Source organism: Blennius ocellaris (genome assembly GCF_963422515.1).
Source record: "Blennius ocellaris genome assembly, chromosome: 2".
Classification (NCBI taxonomy): Eukaryota; Metazoa; Chordata; class Actinopteri; order Blenniiformes; family Blenniidae; genus Blennius; species Blennius ocellaris.
In genome coordinates, this window is record NC_137651.1 from 10,644,760 (window position 1) to 10,664,087 (window position 19,328).

General features: G+C 44.0%; 2 protein-coding genes across 2 annotated transcripts; one reads left to right on the forward strand and one right to left on the reverse strand.

The window, feature by feature from the left end:
• Positions 1-1,525: 1,525 nt before the first annotated feature.
• On the forward strand, positions 1,526-3,121 carry fkrp (fukutin related protein; the record flags this gene model as incomplete). The annotated part of the gene is made up of 1 exon (XM_080504060.1): positions 1,526-3,121. The coding sequence occupies one exon, from the start codon at positions 1,526-1,528 to the stop codon at positions 3,119-3,121; it is 1,596 nt and encodes a 531-aa protein (XP_080360186.1).
• A 3,095-nt stretch (positions 3,122-6,216) lies between these two features.
• Positions 6,217-17,985, reverse strand: slc1a5 (solute carrier family 1 member 5). Its single transcript, XM_080504167.1, has 8 exons — positions 16,801-17,985; positions 11,753-11,795; positions 11,579-11,647; positions 11,318-11,484; positions 10,608-10,841; positions 10,324-10,518; positions 10,102-10,236; positions 6,217-8,973 (listed from the first exon to the last, which is right to left on the reverse strand). The coding sequence occupies exons 1-8, from the start codon at positions 17,325-17,327 to the stop codon at positions 8,751-8,753; spliced, it is 1,593 nt and encodes a 530-aa protein (XP_080360293.1). The 5' UTR covers positions 17,328-17,985; the 3' UTR covers positions 6,217-8,750.
• Positions 17,986-19,328: the final 1,343 nt, after the last annotated feature.

The window sequence follows — 19,328 nt, forward strand, 5'->3', positions numbered from 1 at the left end:
AGAAAATATCCCCCAGTGGAGTTCACTTCCCTTCATAATACCTTTTAACTGAAATGCAGAATAAAATCACGTAGTTTATCTGAATTAAAAAAAAAAAAAACATTGGAAGGTATTGTTTCAGGGGAAAAAAAGATTACTTCACACACGGTGGACAGTGGTCAGTTCTCTCACCTCACAGGGATAATTCCATATGTTCTAATACTGGCCTGGCCTGTGGAGGTTGATTGTTTTAGCGAGGACGGATTGATGGATGGATGGATGGATGGATGGATGGATGGAGAACAAGAATCCTCTTGGAGGTTTTGGAAAATCTGAATATTTACAAAGCCAAAAACAAACGTTCTCTTATTTCTTACTATCTGGAAATTCCATCGCTGTGACCACAGACATTCATGCTTACTCATAAGAATTAACTCAACTTTCCCAGCTGGCGTCAGTGTTTACTCAACACATTCACAGATTGACTTCACGCTTTGGTCACAGATTTGTTTTGTTGATCACTCTTTCTTCTCGGCCTTTGCGTTTCCCTTCTTCAAGCAATCATTCTTCCTGCCCCCACTTTTCTCTCCGCCGCTCCAGGATCCCCATGTCCTCCTTCACTACAGCTATCTATTCAGAACCTCCCTAAACCTGCCTGTCTGGTAGACAGACAGAGTACTTGAATTAACGTAAGAATTGGCATAATTTTCTGTCGTCATTGACTCTGAACCTTTTTTGTGTGGGTTTCGAGAAAAGTGTGCCTTCATTCTGAAGGATTCAAACCGGAAGTGTTTGTGTTGCTGCGGTAACGGAGACCTGCCCCGTTGTTAGCTTCATGCTAACTCCGTGCTCCTGCTTTCTGGTCGATATTCGTAATAACCTGCGTGCTGATGAAATATCCTGATCACCACTGTACTGCGCGATGTAAGACTCTTATTTCCAACCCAAGCCACATTAATAACCAGCAGTAATGCGTGTGAATCTGCGCGTTTACTGCTGCCGATCACGCCAGGTTCGTTCCAGTGCGAGCAGAACTGGCTGAAATAGCATCATGACATCCACACCAACCTGCTGTGACATGGTCAAATGATTTAACGCTGCTTCTGATGGCATGGATCCTGCAATCCTCTTCAAAAGTAATACTGACATTAAAATCAAGGTGAGTTGCGTTCCAGTTCACGAGCCTGCTTGTATTGATTGGTAATTCAGCCTACCATACATACTCTATTGATGCTCACGTTTTAGTAATACACGTTCAAGCACATGTCTGAATAAATCACTCATTGTTTTCATGTTGGCATTTTTTTACCCAAGTCTTATGCAGTGAAGAAAGTCATACATGTATATATTTACTTGCAAACTTTGGTGTAATTGATGCAACACACAGATACAGTGACATTTTTTTCTTCTTCTGCCATTTACAGGCTGTCTTCATTTCCCTCACATAAACTCTAACACGGATGGGGACCCACACGCCACCGGTGGATTATCTTAATATAACCTAAATTCATCTCCTGAGAGCAACTGGAAGCAAACATTAGCTGCCATGCGTATCAGTTTTTGTCAGGGCCTGTTAACTGGCGCCATCATCCTCAATCTCCTCATCCTTTACTATGTGTCCCGGGCCCAGCAGCAAATGATGGACAAGAGAAAAGAGCTTGGGAGAGGCACCAGGAAGTCTGCCCTACCGGCCTCCAGTCTGGGAGGGGGATTGGGGGTTCTCATCGGAGCTGGTGATTCCGGGGCGGCCGGAGTCGAGGGACACAGCCGGGCCCCGCGTGTGACCGTTCTTCTTCGGGAGTTTGAAAACTTTGAGAATTACGTCAGGGACGTGGCTACTTCCTTCCTGCAGCAGAGACCTGAGCTTCCCTTCCTGGCTGTGTCTGACTCATCTCCATACCCTCCGCTGGTGCTTCCGGATGGGGCTCGGCTGCTAGTACTCTCCCCGAGTCCGGATCAGCCACCACAGGCTCATCGGCCAGAGTTTCATGTCCAGACAGAGTTTGTGCTGCTGGTTCCTGACGGCGTGGAGCTGGAGCAACCTCGGGCTGTCGAGCGGCTGATCCGGGAGTTGGAAGGAGAGGGTGGGGGCCCGGTGAGGCTGGTTGCCGCTCCCGTGTTGGCTCGATCTGCAGTGCAGTGTGTTCATCTGCGGGTCAACCTCAGAGAGTGGACGGCCACCTATTCCCCGGCTGCTTCTGGAAGCAGCGGTAGTGTGTGTACAGCTCTGCAGGGCGATGCGGTCGTCCTCATTCGCACCGAGGATCTGTTTAACCTCTCTGTCCCTCTGGGACGACCCCTCTTCTCCTCGCTTTTCGTCCAGACGGCCTTGAGAGGCTGGAAGGTCAAGCTGCTTGAAGGCCCCTGTTTCTCCGCAACCCATCGGCCACTTTTCAGTTCCGCTCACAACCAGTGGAAAGCTGACACTCGGCTGAAGGAGGCCACGGGAAAGCTCATGAGGAGCTTTGGTTTGAGGCGCCTCATGCTCCCCGAAGGGAAGGAGCAGTGGTACGGCTGCAGCAAAGAGACGCCGCGCTGTTTCGGCACCGTGCACGATGACACTCCAGACTATCTCTACCTGGACCGCTGGACACCTCCATGCTGCCTGCGAGCACTCAGAGAAACCACCAAATACGTTATCAACATTCTGGAGAGCTCAGGCGTTCGCTACTGGCTCGAGGGCGGCACCCTGTTGGGCGCCGTTCGCCATCAGGACATCATCCCGTGGGATTACGACGTGGACCTGGGCATCTACCTGGAGGACATACCCAACTGTGACCACTTGAAGAACCTGGACTCGGGCTCCCTGGTTGATGCTAATGGCTACGTGTGGGAACGAGCAGTGGAGGGAGACTTTTACCGAGTCCAGTACAGCGAGGCCAACCACCTGCACGTGGACCTGTGGCCGTTCTACTCGCGCAACGGTGTCATGACCAAAGACACGTGGACAGAGCACAAACAAGACACGGAGTTCCCCGAACACTTCCTGCAGCCACTGGTGCCCATGACGTTTGCCGGCATCACAGCGTACGGCCCCAATAACCACAGAGCCTTCTTGGAACTGAAGTTTGGGGAGGGGGTGATTGAAACCCCCCAGTACCCCAATCCTGCAAAAAAAAGACTTGATAGGAGCAAATTGTAGGTGGTACAGGTTTTTTTTTTTTTTTAATAATCGAACTCAGAACACAAGACCTCATAGTTCTGGAACAACATCATGGTACCAGCTACTAGCTTTTGCTGTTACCTTATACTGTAGCTATATCAGCTTACAGCAGTGTATTTATTTCTTGAACAAATTGTTGTCCTCCAATTATGAGTGACGGCAAATTTTAATCCATTTACAAGTGTACGAACGTCCAGTACACTGTGTGTTTTCAAAAACTGGTTTTAGTAAATAATTTCCCACTCCCGCTGAAAGTTTTAATAGATGTTTTGAAATATTTCATTTTCTGCAGTGTCAATGATCCAAAGTGGGATCAGATTTATTGTATGGAATTATTTGTGTGAAATAAGTGACATTGTCCTCAAGATGTATTTATGTTTTCTAACTGTATTGCCTTGTCTTGCACTGTTTCGGTTTTGCACATTTTATGAATGAATGTTTGCGTTTCAATGCCTTTTGGTAGACGACAAGTCTGATGTGGTCAGAACGTTTTCATGCGACACGTTAAGCACACAGTCATTCATCCTTCTGAGGATGAGCGATTGCCCTCTCAGACCTCGGTTTTCAATTCAAAATAAGTATCTGCCATTTACATGTGTAACATATGAGCACATGCAGTTACTGAAACAGAAGTTTTGGTCTGTATAGTATTAATTCAAAAAAAAAGAAAGAAATTAAAGGAAGTTATAGATCAAAAACAACCACTGTAACCACAGTCTATGTCGCGTTGTGTGATATAAGGGTGTTGCTCCATTTTATGTCTAAGTAAAATAAAGAAATTGTAACAGTTTATATCTTAATATAGTTTTATTGTGGCGGGGTGGCTGTGGTCTCTCAATCTGAAGGTTGCAGACTCAATCCCCTATTTGACCGTATGCTAAAGTGTCCTTGAGTAAGACATTGGATTCTAAATGGCGAGACTGAGCTCTTTGAATGGCAGCCGGTGAATGTGACTAACATTGTAAAGCGCTCCGGTGGCTGTTAAAACTGTGGAAAAAGCGCTATATAGGTGAATTCCATTTATATTTGGACAAGCATGTTTCGCTGTTTGCTGTTTTTTTTTTTTATATTTCCCTGAGAGCGAGAAGACACCCGGTTCCATTCAGAGGCTTGCTGAGTGTATTGTGTGTGTGTGTGTGTGTGTGTGTGTGTGTGTGTGTGTGTGTGTGTGTGTGTGTGTGTGTGTGTGTGTGTGTGTGTGTGTGTGTGTGTGTGTGTGTGTGTGTGTGTGTGTGTGTGTGTGTGTGTGTGTGTGTGTTCTCGTTCTCGGTTTCCTCACACAGCAAAAAAAAAAAACGTGTTGCCTGTAAACATTCGTGACCGCCGCCCAAGGTGAACCCTGCCTTCACCCAGCGTCAACTCAGAGTGCCTCCAATCTGGCCCACAACACCGTAAATTTGATAAAAGTGTATAGAAAAAAGGATGGACGGGTAAAAGTCGTGTTGTTTCACCAATCAGCAGTAGTGAGTCTATGTTGTGTCGAGACTGCAGGAGGTGTGTGAATCTGATCCCTCCAGAGAAGGTGATGGCAACAGTCTGGAACGTTGCTACAAGGACCGCGAACAATAATATCGATCTTGTGACAAGAAGTACTGAGACACTTTCAGTCAGGGATCATCCACCCTTTACAAAGTGAGAGCTTCATCAACAGCAACGTGTCGAGCAGCTGATAGTGTCACAATTCCACATCTGATGAAGACAATAGTATAGTAACTTTTTGATCATTTCATAAGTTAACACATTATGTACTGGTCATTTCATTATTGAGGTAGTATTTAGAAATCATGTGAAGATTGAGTAACTGATGCCAATAATGTTATTTAGATAAGTCTTCATCTCTAGAAATTAACATTTGCTTGCATTTCTTTCCACTTGGCTTATCTAAAGCAGGTATAGAGAATGTCATAGTTATCATCCTTGAGCATTAATAATAAATACTATACAACTCAATTATGGTTGTAAACATTTTCAGAACTATAGGTTTGTACACTTGACAATAAATACTTGCATATATGTAGAGACAGCTATTAATGATTTTCTTGATACGAAAAATGTGTGGGAATGTAATAATTTACTTCTCTGGATAATTTGTCTCAACAGTTGAAAGTCAGTGAACACAGCTGATTTTTCTGACTAGTTATTGATTAAGTTTTTTTTTTAAAATGAGCAAATCCCAATTGTGGAAAGACACTCTGTGGGCTACCAGGTACAAACAGGAACCACACTGGCCAACCACTGCTTTAGATTTATAGTGGAAATATTTATAACACTGTAAAATAAACATAAAAAATGTAATTACATTTTCCTCATAATTTAAGTTTTACTCATAGTGTGTCTTCTCTGACAGGATTTGCCATGCACATTTCTCATATCTATGTTCTTTAAACAACTACATTTATATAACATATCGATATTTTATGACTTGGAAATAATTCCAAGGCATAACAATCTTCATTGCATGCAAACTGAAGTCAAGTCAGAAAAAAAACAAACATGTTTCCATTTTTTTTTTAGACTCATAATGTGGGAATAAATGCCACATGTTGTAAGTCCTATTGAACACTAGGTGGCACCACACAACTAACTATTCAAGCTGTAGCACCCCAACTCACAGCAATACTGTAGATCTTCTGGAAACATGGCCCAAGTCCAGGGAGTGGAAGACTTTATGACAGGGGTGCAGCCGGCTTGTTCATGACAAGCATGTCGACTGATGGAAATCAGCATCGTGACGCCTTTTCAAGTAGCTCCTGCAGCTGTTCATGTTGTGTTTACGTTCCTGTGAACGGCAGCGCTCCTATATGGGCCGGTAATTAGATCAGGCCAGTAAATGGGGCTGCGCGTGGTTATTTTCGGGGTGTAAAAAACATAGAAGATCTCGGTGAATTCTCAACAAGTGTCATCCGACATCTGAAGGTGACTGAAACACAACACAGCTGTCTCGTTTTCCCAGTGATGATTTAATTTTGCCAATTTAGGAGCTTGTAAACCGAGGTAATGAGGCCTAAACACGCCGGGAAACGTTCAGGAAGCAGACACTTTGAATTCACGTTTTTTTTGTTTGTTTTTTAAAAAGGTCTTTATTGCATCAACTGTACATTCAAATGGAAACCGGGAATTTAGGTCATTTCTTGAAAAAAAATGCCCCACAGTAATAAAAAAATTATTAAACTACTGTGTGCAAACACGCACAAAGATTCAACTAGACATCAACATGGTGTAAGATTTAAGGAATGATGACTTCTCAATAACCTTGCACCAAGAAAGAAAAAAAGAGTTAATATAGTGAAGCAGTGCTAGTTTAGCCCTTTGCAGTGACAGATAAAGACTTGACATAAGAAATGAGGCCCACATTGTATTCAAACATGTCCTCATAGGCTATATAGCGAAACAAGCACAAAATGAAGCTTTGGAAAGAAAAAAAAAAAAGAAACCCATGACTTATTTCAGTCCTGGCAATATGCAGCACTTACTTCCAACTTGAGCAGTAGCAGATGTTAAAGACACAAAAGAACATTTAAAAGTGTTTGAACATGGGAGCTCAATGCCAAGCGATACAACTCATCTCTGCCTCAGCTAGAAATCTACTTATCCTCCAAAAATGACAACCGAGTATAAACGAGCTTAAAACAAGAAAAGAAACGGAACACAAGTTAAAAAAAAAAAAAAAGTTTCCACCAACCAATTGATTTGAGGAGCTGGCAAAAAAAAAAAAAAAAAGTTACAACAGTAAAAGTAAATTTGGAGTTTCTAGCATATCCAAAAGTTTGCAGAGAATACTCTTTGGATTTTGATTTGAGAAATAAATATTAATTACAAATAATCATCACACATACAAAGAGACCTAAAGCTTAAAAACCTAAAAAGTATTTCATGTTACGTTTATAGTCTTGAAAGCCATCGGGTATAAATAAGTCGAGACGCTCACGTGCACTTAAGTTCTACAAATCAAATTTCATTCATTTGAACCAACGGGGGGGGGGAGAAAAATGTTTTAGTTATAGATGCATGTAAGCGCATGACAGGTCCTTTTTGTCCTATTTTGTTGGTGGTTTTTTTTACAAAAGAGGAGGGCACTCCCGGTTCCGGAGGGCCACATTTCTGCACACATTCCTTCGTTATCCACCCGACTGCATTGAGTAAAGTCATTACATTCCTGCAGAGTCAATGCATTCAGGTGCGTTTGGAGGATGGAGGAACAAGAACACGCAGGACTGTGGCCGTCCAACACAACCCACAAAGAAGCAACATCTCAAGTAAAGTTAAAGAAATAAAATAGCACACTTCCCAGAAAATGTCATTTTCTTCTTTCTTTTTGCCGGGGCTTTGATTTTTGGTCTTTCAGAAGCAGCCGGAGGAAGTCTTCAAGCAAAAGTTGAACCTGAGGTCACGCGATCCAGACCAGTCGAAGAGACCGAAGATCAGGCGTATGTGTGTGTGTGTGTTGACTTATTGCAAGTGTGTCGGACAAAAAGCGGATCTTTGGGACGTTTGTGAAGAAAACCACTTCATTTGGTGTGCTTCAGAAAAACTGTTCAACCGCGAGAACTCCTTGTGCATGAAAAGTTAAAACAATAATGGCCCGATAAAAACGTTCAAGCTCACTTAAAACAGTAAAAACAAGACTCTTTTCGGCATTTCTCGGTAATTAAAACCAATTTCAAGCTGGTGATGGGGAATATTGTGTATTTTTCTCCCAAAATTTGAAGTTGCCTTAATGAGCTTTTATTACTCATTATCAAAAATGTAAAGAATAATTAATTTGATGTGTGTGTATAAATGTGAAACATTTTTTAATTAACCCTAAAAGAAAAAAAAAAAACTTCTACTCTATTCTGATTTTTTTGAGATGCAATTGGAAATGTTTCTCATTTAATCAACAAAACCTGCACGGAAGTGACTACAATAATGTTGGATATGTGCATTGGAAATGCACATGCATCCAAATCAAATATTGTATTTTGTTTAGAATAAAAAGTATCCAAGTCAGAAATTCTTCAACAAGACAATCTGAACACAAATGTTGAGGTAAATAGATTTAAGATGGAGGGGAAAACTGTTATAATGGGTGCATTTAAAAAAATTAAATAGGAAGGACTTCATCAACTTTTCAGTCAGAAATGTCTGAAATTTCCAAGACAGAGTCTCACTGTTGATTTGCTGTGAGCAAGTTAAGATAAGCTTTAATCTGTCCCGCTTAATCATAAACAACTGAGTGACTTATTAAGCAACGCAGAGATGTGATGAAACTTTCACTGCAAAGTTGATGAAGAACAACCTGAAGCAGCACGACTGCCGGCCTGGGGGAACGGGCTCATGGGCTTCACAGAGTCTCTCAGAACATGTCATCGGGTGCGACGCAGGTTCGGAGCGTCCGATGTAAGGTTTAGTAGCTGTTCCCCGTGAAAAGTGTTTTAAGATCAGAGAGCGTTTCCTTGCATTGTGGTGCGCATGTCCATCCTCCCTCCATGTACTCTTTTCAGGGCAGAATTGGCAAAAAAAAAAAAAAAAAAAAAAAAGGGAGTCTTGACCGTGAGGATCCAGCTTGCCGGAGTGTCACAAGAGAAATCCAGGACTGGATGGGGAGTTGAGAATGTCAGTAGCTGGATTACAGAGCGGATTCACTGTCGATGGGAGAATCCCCCTTCGGGCCCCTCCCCTCTTTTTTCTCAATGAGCGGCGATTGCTCGGGGGGCGGCGACGGATCGCCCTCGAGTCTGACCTCATTCAGCGACGTTCCCTCTTGCCTGGATTGACGGTCCACAAAGTGCTGCAGGAGCCCGGCGCCAAATGCGTCGCCCTCCACGTTCAGCACCGTGCAGGTACGGTCACTGAAGGAGACAGGAAGGGAAAGGCACCGCGTTGAATACCAAAACATTCACTCAACGACGGCAAACAAGTGGAAAAACTGTGAATGTACACAACACAGATTGTTACAAATATTCTACAATGACCTTATTGGCTCGGTCACTGGCCTGAAGTGGCTCCCTGATCCTTTCACAAAATTCCCCTTAAATAAAACATTTCATGTCGTTCACACACGCAGTCATTTTCAAAAGAGTTTAAAAAAAAAAAAAAGCACAATTAAAAATGGCTAAAATGGGGGGGGGGGGGGGGGGGGGGGGGGTTGGTTAAAAACACAAGAAATGAGGGAAACAGCGAAAAGCAGCTTAAAAAAAAGAAAAAAAAACTTTCAAACCCACAAAAGTGCTTCAAAAGAGTAAAAATGCTTAAAACGGCTGAAATATTGAAATTGTAGGAAAGAAAATGCTGTAAAAATCAGGTCCAAAAATAGCTGATGAAACTTTAACCATCCTAAATTGTAAGTGCAATATAAAACACCATTTATAAGAGGGTCTTATGTCATGCTGTGAACTGAAGCATTCAGTAGAAGATCTCCCCCACAGCTAGTGTTGCGCCATCTAGTGTCCAATTCAAATTTGACTTTATAGCTGCCATCTTTAGCGTCTGGAGAAAATATGTTTAATGACTTTGACGTTTGATGAGCAGTAATAAAAAATATATATTTTTTTTTTAAAGTGCACGTTGAATTATGTGAATCAAATAATTCCTCTCTTTATCAGCCGCACAGTTCAGGTTTGCTTCACACTGAGCAGAAAATGTTGGTGAGATGATGGACTTTCTAAATACCAAGGCTCGGCAATTAGGGCATTTATAATAGTTTTGAATTTATCTTGTTTATTCTGAGAATTTTATTGAATGATTCATTTGTAAAGACTTTTTTTTTTTGTCCCCGTTTCCCCTGCTTTCACCACAACTCACACCCCGTTTAAAACTACGTTTGTTCTCCTTTACACACATAAATATTCATTACCGTCGACGGTGAACCGAGAACTCTTATCACCCAGGAGGTTCGTAAAGAATGTATCTGGCTCAGTAGCTTTGAAGTAGCGGTTGATAAGCCCTCACCTAGTGTCTAATAAAGATCATTTACTTACACGAGCCAGTCAACAGCCAGGATGAGAGAGATGTCACTGGTGGGGAGTCCAATTGCCTCCAGGATGATCGCCAGGGTGAGGACGCCGCCAGCGGGGATACCCGCTGCCCCGACGCTGGACGCCGTCGCGGTCACGCTGACGCGAAAGAGCAAGGGAAATGTCCAGATCAGACCGACAATGAACTTTGCGCAAGTGTACCGTCTCGGCCGCTCCCGTACTTACAGGATGGTGATGACTTGGATGAAGTTCAGAGGAGTGTTGTTGAGCTGGGCGATGAAGACCGCCGCCACACACTGGAAGAGGGCGGCTCCGTCCATGTTGACCGTCGCTCCGATGGGCAGGATGAAGCGGCTGATGTGCTTGGAGACGCCGTTATTCTCCTCCACGCACTTCATCATGAGGGGCAGTGTGGCGGAGCTGCGGAGGCAGACGGTGAGCGAGAGGGGCTGAGCGGGGAATCTACCACCAGACGAGTCGGCGTGTGAACGAAGCGGTCAGGTTTCTACCTGGAGCTCGTGCCGAAAGCCGTCGCCAGAGCCGTGAATATACCCCAGAGGAAGGTGTATGGGTTCTTGCGCGTGAAGATGAAGTAGATGGCCGGCAGCACCAGAAAGCCATGGATGGCGTGTCCAATCATACAGCAGGCTATGTATTTTCCCAGGCTTGCGAAGAGGGCGCCGACCTTGTCCATCTCCACGATCTTACCAGCGACCAGGAACATGATACCCAAAGGAGCGTACCTGCAGACAGACGGAGAGTAAAGACGTGAGGCAAGGGGGGATCTGGTGGAACGACGAAGGCAAGGAGGAGGAATGCCTATAAATGTATGTAGAAGTACATCATTGTTTTTCTTCTTCAGAGGCAAGAGGATCACTACAACCGTCTTATTTGTCAGATGTACTCAAGTGGATAAAGTGAGCTTTTAAATGTTTATAACAAACTCACTTCCTCAGCCTCTTCGCTCAGTTGAACTAAAGCTCCTTTCCTCACTGTGCTGCAACAACCGGCAGAACGGTTGAGGGCACAGAAGTGAAAACATGAAATATTTTCCGTATAAACACAAGGTGTCTCCCCGAGTGCAACGATGAATCGGACGACGAACGAAATGAAGCTGCTGCGTGAGGATCACAACCAAGAACCAAGGCCAGGCTGACTCTTCACATTTGACGCAGGCACAACGGCAGCCACTCTCCACTGGCGCGATGAAGACGCTCACCACATGATCCAGGAGACCAGCACCATGGTGGCCTCGTTGAAGGAGTTAAAGAACTTGATCAGGATCTCTCCCTCCTCGCCGAGCTTCCTCAAAGCCACGCCAAACACGATGGCAAACACAACCAGGCCAAGGATGTTCATGCCGTCCTGGTCCGTTCCAATGGGGACCTGGCGAAGGAAAACAGAAAGAAGACAACCGGCTTTTTAACGGCACGGCTCGCCGCGCAGATGGGTTTATACCAACGTCAGTGACTTTGCCCACCTTCTCAACGGTGATGTTGGGTTTGCCGTCCGTGCCATTCAGTTTCACCAACTTGTAGCCCGTTGCATACTGGAAAAGAGACGGCGGTTTATAGTTTAGCTGCTTTCAATACTCCCGCGACACAATGTCCAGGTTGCGGCTGTGCCGAGGATCGTTTTTAAATCAAACACTCACCGACTGAAAAGCAGATGAAACCAGATTGGAAGGAAAGATGTTCCTGTGAGGAAGAAAAAGGAAAACAATACTTTAAATACCCGAGCTTGGCGTGCAATGAGCTACCCCGTTGGAGGCAAAGGAAAAAGACAGAGCCATAGAGAACTACGGGTTACATATTTCTTGAACTGGGGGCGAATGCTGCACCATAGTTCAAGGCTTTCATTGGGTCTTTATATTCACATACCATGGATAAAGCGGAGCTGAAGTCACAACTCCTTCAGTACAAACAGCTTTGATGTGTTTGGACAAATCTATGAACACACATGCCATGGGCCAGACAAAGCCGGTTTATTTTTAAGTATCATTCAGAGACAAGGCAGAGAGACTTCTGTTGCCGTTATGGTCAGTTCAAAACAATCAGACGAGTCACATCTTGCTGCTCTGCTCTCTCCTATCATCAGACACAGTCAGAGCAGAGAAAGAAAGATCACAAGGGCGATCAGGTGGAAATAGCCCAGAGAATTTAGCGATTAATCCAGTTATTCCTCTGTGCCTGTATTCCTTCAAGTTGTGGTGCAAACGACTACACACACACATATATGCACACATTGTCACATACATGCAAGTGCATCTTAAATCTCCAAAGAATGCATGAAACCCGGTTTGGCCCCGATACTCCAGTAATCTGTCATAGCTTTACTGTAATGAGGCATGAACTTTACCAGATCTTTGCACCCATTCACTCCCATTTGTTGGACGCACAGTGCATCTGGATTACAACAGCACATGACTGGCAACAGGCTCAATAAGCTGGACACCATTTATTTTTTCAAATGTATTTTGAGTCGCTGAGATGGGAAGAGAAGCTGTACTATTGTGTACTTCATAAAGAACCTCGCAAGACATTAAAACAAGACCAGAGCATCACGGCTGTAACTGCGCCAGCATCGTTCTCTCGATCAGTAATGAAAGAATTATGAAGGAACACGGTGTACTGCCACTGCTTTTGGCAGGAACACAACTGTAACTTATAATGATCTTGATAGATCATTTATCTCCATCGATTCTAAAGTTGTATGAAGTTGCTTATACAGATTTGAAACTTTTACTTCCGTTTCTTTGTGTGTGACCTTCAAATTCCTGGCAGAAGGTGTGGAAGGAAACATTTAAAACTCCCCCCCATAGAGTTTGTTTGTTTTGAGGGTTTGTTTTTTTTCCCCCAATCCTTTTGTTTTCTTCACCCTAGTGAGTAAAAGAAGGCGCTTCCACATGTCCACGTGACTTGTGGCAATATAAATAAACTCGACTATTGTACAGACAAAGAGAACGGACAAGCGTGGTGTGACAACAAGTGGCACACACGGTGCGGTCACGTGATGTTAGGTGGGCGCGTCCCTGTTGTCAGGCTGCCGATTGTTTGGCTTGAGCTATGCTGACGTCTTCCCCGCGACTTATTACACGTTCCTGAACAGGGAACACACGGTGGACACATTATGCGTATGATAAAGAGAAGAAACGTTGGGCTTCACACCCCGTGATTCCTACGAAAGTGGTTAATGGAAGGAAGACAAACACACAGCGTCACCAACGCAAACGTCAGCAAGCACTTTTTTCTTTTTTTTATAACTTATTGACAAAATAAAAAAAGCGATTACGTACCAGTTAAGGTACTCATACTGAGTACTCATACTTTTTTTCCCCCCATTCTCTCCAAATATATACCACTTTTATTAACGTGGTCTGTGTTAAATCCATTACAGGAGAATTAGCCTTTTGACAGTGTTACAATAGTTTAATCACATCAACTAACTCATGTTGAGTGCGAGTCCACGGGATGCCAGACATATTCAAAATAACTGAATACGACTAATCAACAGGTGCCGACACTAGTAAATATTGGCCATCTCCTGTGAATGCAAGCATACGGTTTATGATAGCAGATAAGAAATGTCAACAGGGACGCTGAAGCGGCTGCGGTGAAAACTTGATACATATTGCTGGTATGTAGTCGGGGCTGTGCTCTGCTGTGTGTGTCTAAACAATGGACAGGCAGTCCTGAACACTCCGATGAGCAGCCCTGCTGTCACTTTCAGCCAGTAACATCCACACAGCTTTTCTAGTCCAGGCTGAGCGGGACACACGCCGAGAGGACTCGCTCTAATGAGAGGCACGGGCTTCCCCCGCTGTCCCGATTAGCACGGCGTGCAAATGAGTGTGAGGTCGTGACAAGCTTTTCTGTGGGAAACTGTAAAGTTCGCTTTATTCCCAAACAGAGAACTGGAAGGCAGATAAAGTTGTTAGAAAGTGTAAATACAGTTATGCAAGCTTTTCTTCAAAAAACACAAATGGTAACCTCTGACCATTTCACTACGCACCGTTACTCTTGCATGTCAGGTGTAGAGCTCATGAGAGCCTAGAAAATGGGGTGGAGGATAGGAAGCAGCTGTGTACACTGCACATAGCAGTAAAGCCTTCCAAAAAGCATAGGAACAGACCTGTCATCAGGTCCGCATGCTGCACAGTCTCAAATATTGAAATGTGTTTACTCTGCAGCTACAGGCAGATCAATAAAAAAAGGGCAGATAATAACAATAAACTTGTTATCCAAGTTTGGTTTGCGAGTTCAAACTGCTGCTTTAATCTATAAATCTTATAAACAATGGAAAGAAAGAAAGAAAGAAAAAGTACCGGTGGACATTTATTCTATTATCCTACTTCATCCTATTCCCTTCTATGGTGGCGTGATGCCTGTCATCACTCTGCCTAAAATACACCTTCAAATGTTCCTTGTTTAGTCTAAATACAGAGCAGGGTTTCACCAATATTGGAGGAGGACATTTCCAAAGCCTTTCTTCCAGGCCATGATGATACCTAATGTGTGGCCACGTCTACAAACTGAGGTGGAATACACCAACTTCTCGTAACATGTAATCTACCGAATTGCTGTTGACACAGATAAGGAATGTCTGCCCCCCCCCCACCCTCCACATGTAAAAACAGAGGCGCCATTAAGAGGAGGCAAAATAACCTGCACCCCATGGAAACTGTTGGGTAACTTCCTCCCGAGGAAGTACTGCGTGACATGTAGCCACCTCACTGATTCAGGCTGACTCGAGTGTTTACCTGCTCTAAACATAGCTGCTTCCCTTTTCACTCTCGAGGAGATGAGGTGGCATATGAGCCACGAGTTCATTTAAAATTTTGTATCTAAAAGGTCGGCACGCACTACAGGATAATCGGAATGATTTTGATCTCGATCTCACCTTCCCGAGCATTAGGAGCAAAGTCCTGCATGTCTGCAAAAATATATATATAAATAAAAAAATTAAAAAACCGCGGCTGATTTTAAGAGTGATTTTATTTGGTCCAATCTGGTCGGAAGGGGAGATCCTCTATAATGAACATGTTCAATATTTTGCGAGGAGAAATCCTGCAGTGTGTTTCCTGCTCCGAGAAGAGTCGGCAGTGACTTGGTGTGAAGTCATGAGTCATGGTATGACTCTGCATAATTTGGAGCATTGCATGTGAAGAACATAGACCTATATGTATAGTTTTATAGATACTCTGCTGAAGGATTGGTTAGCTCTGTAGTCACAAAACACACCATCAGACCAGAAGAGGAAGATCTTGTGCAATTTGTCTTTTGTGATCATCAAGTGTGTGGTCTCCAAATCTGTGAAGATCTTTTTTTAAATCCTGTAGCGTGTGCCAGGCTTAAAAGACACATCTCATAGATGAGATTAACTGGCAAAAATAAAAAAAAGGAGACAAATGTGTGGACACCAAACAAGTTCAGAGCAGAAGATACTAAAGAGAAACAAGTTCAGCAGGTTTCAAATGCCGTCATCCTGGTTTGTACAAGCAAAACAAACGAATGAACCACTCAGTATTGTTGTGGTCATCATTATTTGGCCTCTATAAGATATTCTAGTGCGATTCCACTCACTTTCTCAATGTATGCATGTTACCTGGACACTCCAGTGTCCTTCCACATGTCAAAAGATATGCACTCTGAGTAATATTGATGACTCGTGTCTGTGTAATGTGAGTGTGCTTGACTGTTTCTCTCTCCACCAGCACTTATTCAGAATGTGTCCTGGGCTCCAGCTACCATGTGACCACAGGTGGAATGAAATCTGGATGGATGGAGCAATGTGGACATGTCCAGTTTAATTTGTTTTTCAATTTTAAAATAAAACTTTTTTTTAAAGGATAATGATGTACTTAATTGTGCTGACTGGTGCTCTGAGCAGAATAATACTGTAAATTGTTGCACGTGACTAACTAAAGAAAGGACACAAAAAAGCACATCAAAACGTGCAGGACTGTGGGGAATAGGTTGCTACAGCTTTTGTTAATGATTCGGCTAAACCTTTCCGCAAAAGTCTTTAAATAAATAAATACATTTGCAAAACAATGCACAAAATGTCCCACACAAAGAGGATAGGAGAGGCACCTCATGGAGATCAGCCTTGTGCCAGAGAAACACTGAGGTGAGGCAGGCACACAAACTTTCCTCTGAAATTAGGACATTACATTTTTTTTTAAATAAATAAGAATTATTTCAATTATTATACAACTACAGATAGTTTTAAGTTACTTGTGGACAATTGGTTGCTGGGGTTTGACTATTTAAGGTGTAATAAATCATGTTGAATCCTGTGTGTCGGGGGGGGGGGGGGGGGGGGGTCTTATCTTTGCGTAAAGGGGCAGCGCGTCCCTGCATTCACAGCAGGACGTTTCCCAGCGTGTTGGAAAACTCCACACGTGTCCTTCGACTCCACGTGGGATAACGTAAAAAAAAAGAAAGAAAGAAAAGAGGCAGATGCAGCAGCGGCTATATGCAAATACCAGAATCCGGTTAAGAAGCGCAGTAGCTGAGTGGAGGAATGAGCTTTGTGGAGGAGTCCTAACAGGGCTGATGCAACTGGAGTTACAACACCGTGATTAATCCACGCCGCGTGCCGCTCTTACGATCACATGGTTCACAGAGGGGAAACGTTAGTTTGTGGGGAGGGGAGGGGGTGGGGGGCTTCCGAGGTAGTTTCCCTGTCTTTTACACTCACCTGATCAAGTCCAGAAAGGAGTCGATAACTTCTTTGTGAGCAGGTATCTCATCGTTCAAACCCGCGGGCTTGTCCACCGTCACAGCCCCGGGAGTGATGATGAAGGCCATCACCACGCCGATGGACGACGCGATCAGGGTGGTGACGAGGAAGAAGAGCATCGCCCAGCCGCCCAGCTTGCCCAGGGCCTGGGGGTCGAGGCTGGCGGCCCCGGACACCAGGCTGCACACCACCAGCGGGATGATGATCATCTTCAGGAGCCGGATGAGGATCTCGCCCGGGAAGCCGATGTAGATCTTCTGCGTAATGGTCAGGTCCACGTTGCGCACGCCGAGCCCGATGAAGACGCCGACGATGACCCCGGCCACGGTGAGGATGACCAGCAAGTTGGCCCTGGCGATGCGCAGCAGCCGCTGGGACAGCGGCTCCGGGCCGCTCTTCTTGTGGCTCATCCCGTTGGCCAACGGCTCGAGATGCGACTCGCCGTTGGACGGTTTCCTTCCCTCCTTGTCGTTGTTGTCAGCCATGACGCGATCGTCCAGACCCACCCGGTAACTTAACCGTTGTTCACTCGGGACTCGATGCTCAGCCGGTGAACTGACTCTGACAACTTCTCACTTGCAAGCTGACAAGGCGGCGGGAGCGGCTTTTCTCTAACGCGTAACTTCCTCCTTCCAGCCACGGTCGCGATGCCCGCCTGCTCTCTCAACGTTTGTATGCCGCTTATCTGCCGGGAAACCTAATCTCCACCCACGTGACGTGTGACTGGGCGTGCTCGCGCTCCAGCCGGCGGAAAGACGAGTCCCGGCTTTCACACGTCACCTGCACCTCTTTCAAGCTTCCCTCTCAAGGTATTTTTCTGTGGCATTCGACATTCGGCATTTCGGTTCTATTCAACTCCATAGGGTGATGCAACTCAGCCACCAGGTTGCAGCGCAACCTGACAGACTGCAGGTAAATACTTACCTGCTCACTGTGTGAGCAGGTAAACCCCTGTACACGTACACTGGGTAAGGTTGTTTACTATAAGTTGTGACTGCAGGCAATGCCTATATTCCATCTAATAGTGATGACGGTCTGACCCAGGCCCAGATCCAGATGTTTCGTATAAAAATCCAGGCTGAGAATAAACACATTTATCAAAAGCAAAGGCATCGCTGGCATCTTCTTTCAGGAGTTCAACTTCTAAGTTGAAAGTAGAAAATTCCAGGGGAAATGCTGTGTGCCTGCCACTCTGTTGATCTCAGTATTTCCCTAACAACAGACACTGATCTCCCCCATGAGGTGCCTCTTCCATCCTCTCTGTACGGGACATTCTTTCACAGTTTCTGGGGGATTTATTCGGAAATGATTTGCCGAATAAGAGACAAAAGTTGTTGCAACCTATTTTCCCAAATGTTCTGCAAGTTTCCATGGGCTTTTTGTGTCAAGGTTTAATGTTCATTGACACAAATTGAAATCACAAATGAAAATTGGCCACTGGGCCACATGTATGAAGACTTTTTCTTTCTTTTTTTCTTTTTTTTTTTTTTTTTTTTTTTAAGTCTAATGGCCTTATTATGTGATGGCATGTGGTTGGATTATTGTGAGGAAAGACCTTGTGATTTTGTAATTTAGTAGAGGAACATTTTGTATTTTTAATTAATAAAGCAAAGGGAGGAAACAAAGTCAATTGTTGATAAAAGATTTTCTTTTTTAAAAATAAAGTTACTGTGGGGGATTGGCTTGTGAGTGATGGTAAAATCATATGTTTAGAATAAACATTTGGTTTTTTTTTTTATAATTTTCTTTACAAAATATTAATTAATTTGCAACCATCCACACTTATTGCATCATGGAGTTGAAAGAAGAGGAGTCAGACGACTCTGAAGCGCTGATCTTGAAGCCAGTTTTGGAGTTTAAAAATCTCAAACTATCAAATCAGTTAGCTAAAAATGACATAAAGTAATAGATGTGTTTTCTTGCTTCACAAACAAACGACATGCAGTCATTTATCCATCCTGTGTAATCATTTCCATGATCATAGTTGACTTCATCAAAAACACGGTACATTCAAAACGACGCCTTCCTATCCACCTCCACTAATCTCCTTCCAGATTACGGCCTTTTATTAGAGTGGCAGTTAAACTGGGGCACGTTAGCTGATGCAGCGGCGGTAGAGATGCTTTGCCTTTACAGCTGTGAAGGCCGCTGGTGCTGGACTTTGATGTGACTTCCCTCCTGAGTGTGCTTATTTGCTCTCCTCCCAAGCGCCAATTCAACAAAGTATACAATTTTTGTTGAGGCGATGTGATCAAAGAGGAATGCACATGGATCAACAAATGCAGCGATAACAATCTTAGCGTTTGTGCTCTCGATGATTGCTAAAGCACCAGGGAGCAGGGTGTCCTTCTCCACAACACTGGATTGGTCTTTTCCAGAACGAGTCTTGCAGAAACCCAAAATCAAAGTGATGTGAAATGATAAATGGTGTTGAAAACAGACAAATGATGTTCAAAATTCCATTCACATAATGGTTTTCATGGATC

Excerpts from the sequence above, each read along its gene's own strand:
- slc1a5 (XM_080504167.1), bottom strand. The coding sequence starts at position 17,327 with ATGGCTGACAACAACGACAAGGAGGGAAGGAAACCGTCCAACGGCGAG. Across the intron at positions 11,485-11,578 it reads CCAACATCACCGTTGAGAAG|GTCCCCATTGGAACGGACCA; the intron begins GTGGGCAAAGTC and ends TTCCTTCGCCAG. Across the intron at positions 10,237-10,323 it reads ATCCAAGTCATCACCATCCT|CGTGACCGCGACGGCGTCCA; the intron begins GTAAGTACGGGA and ends CTTTCGCGTCAG.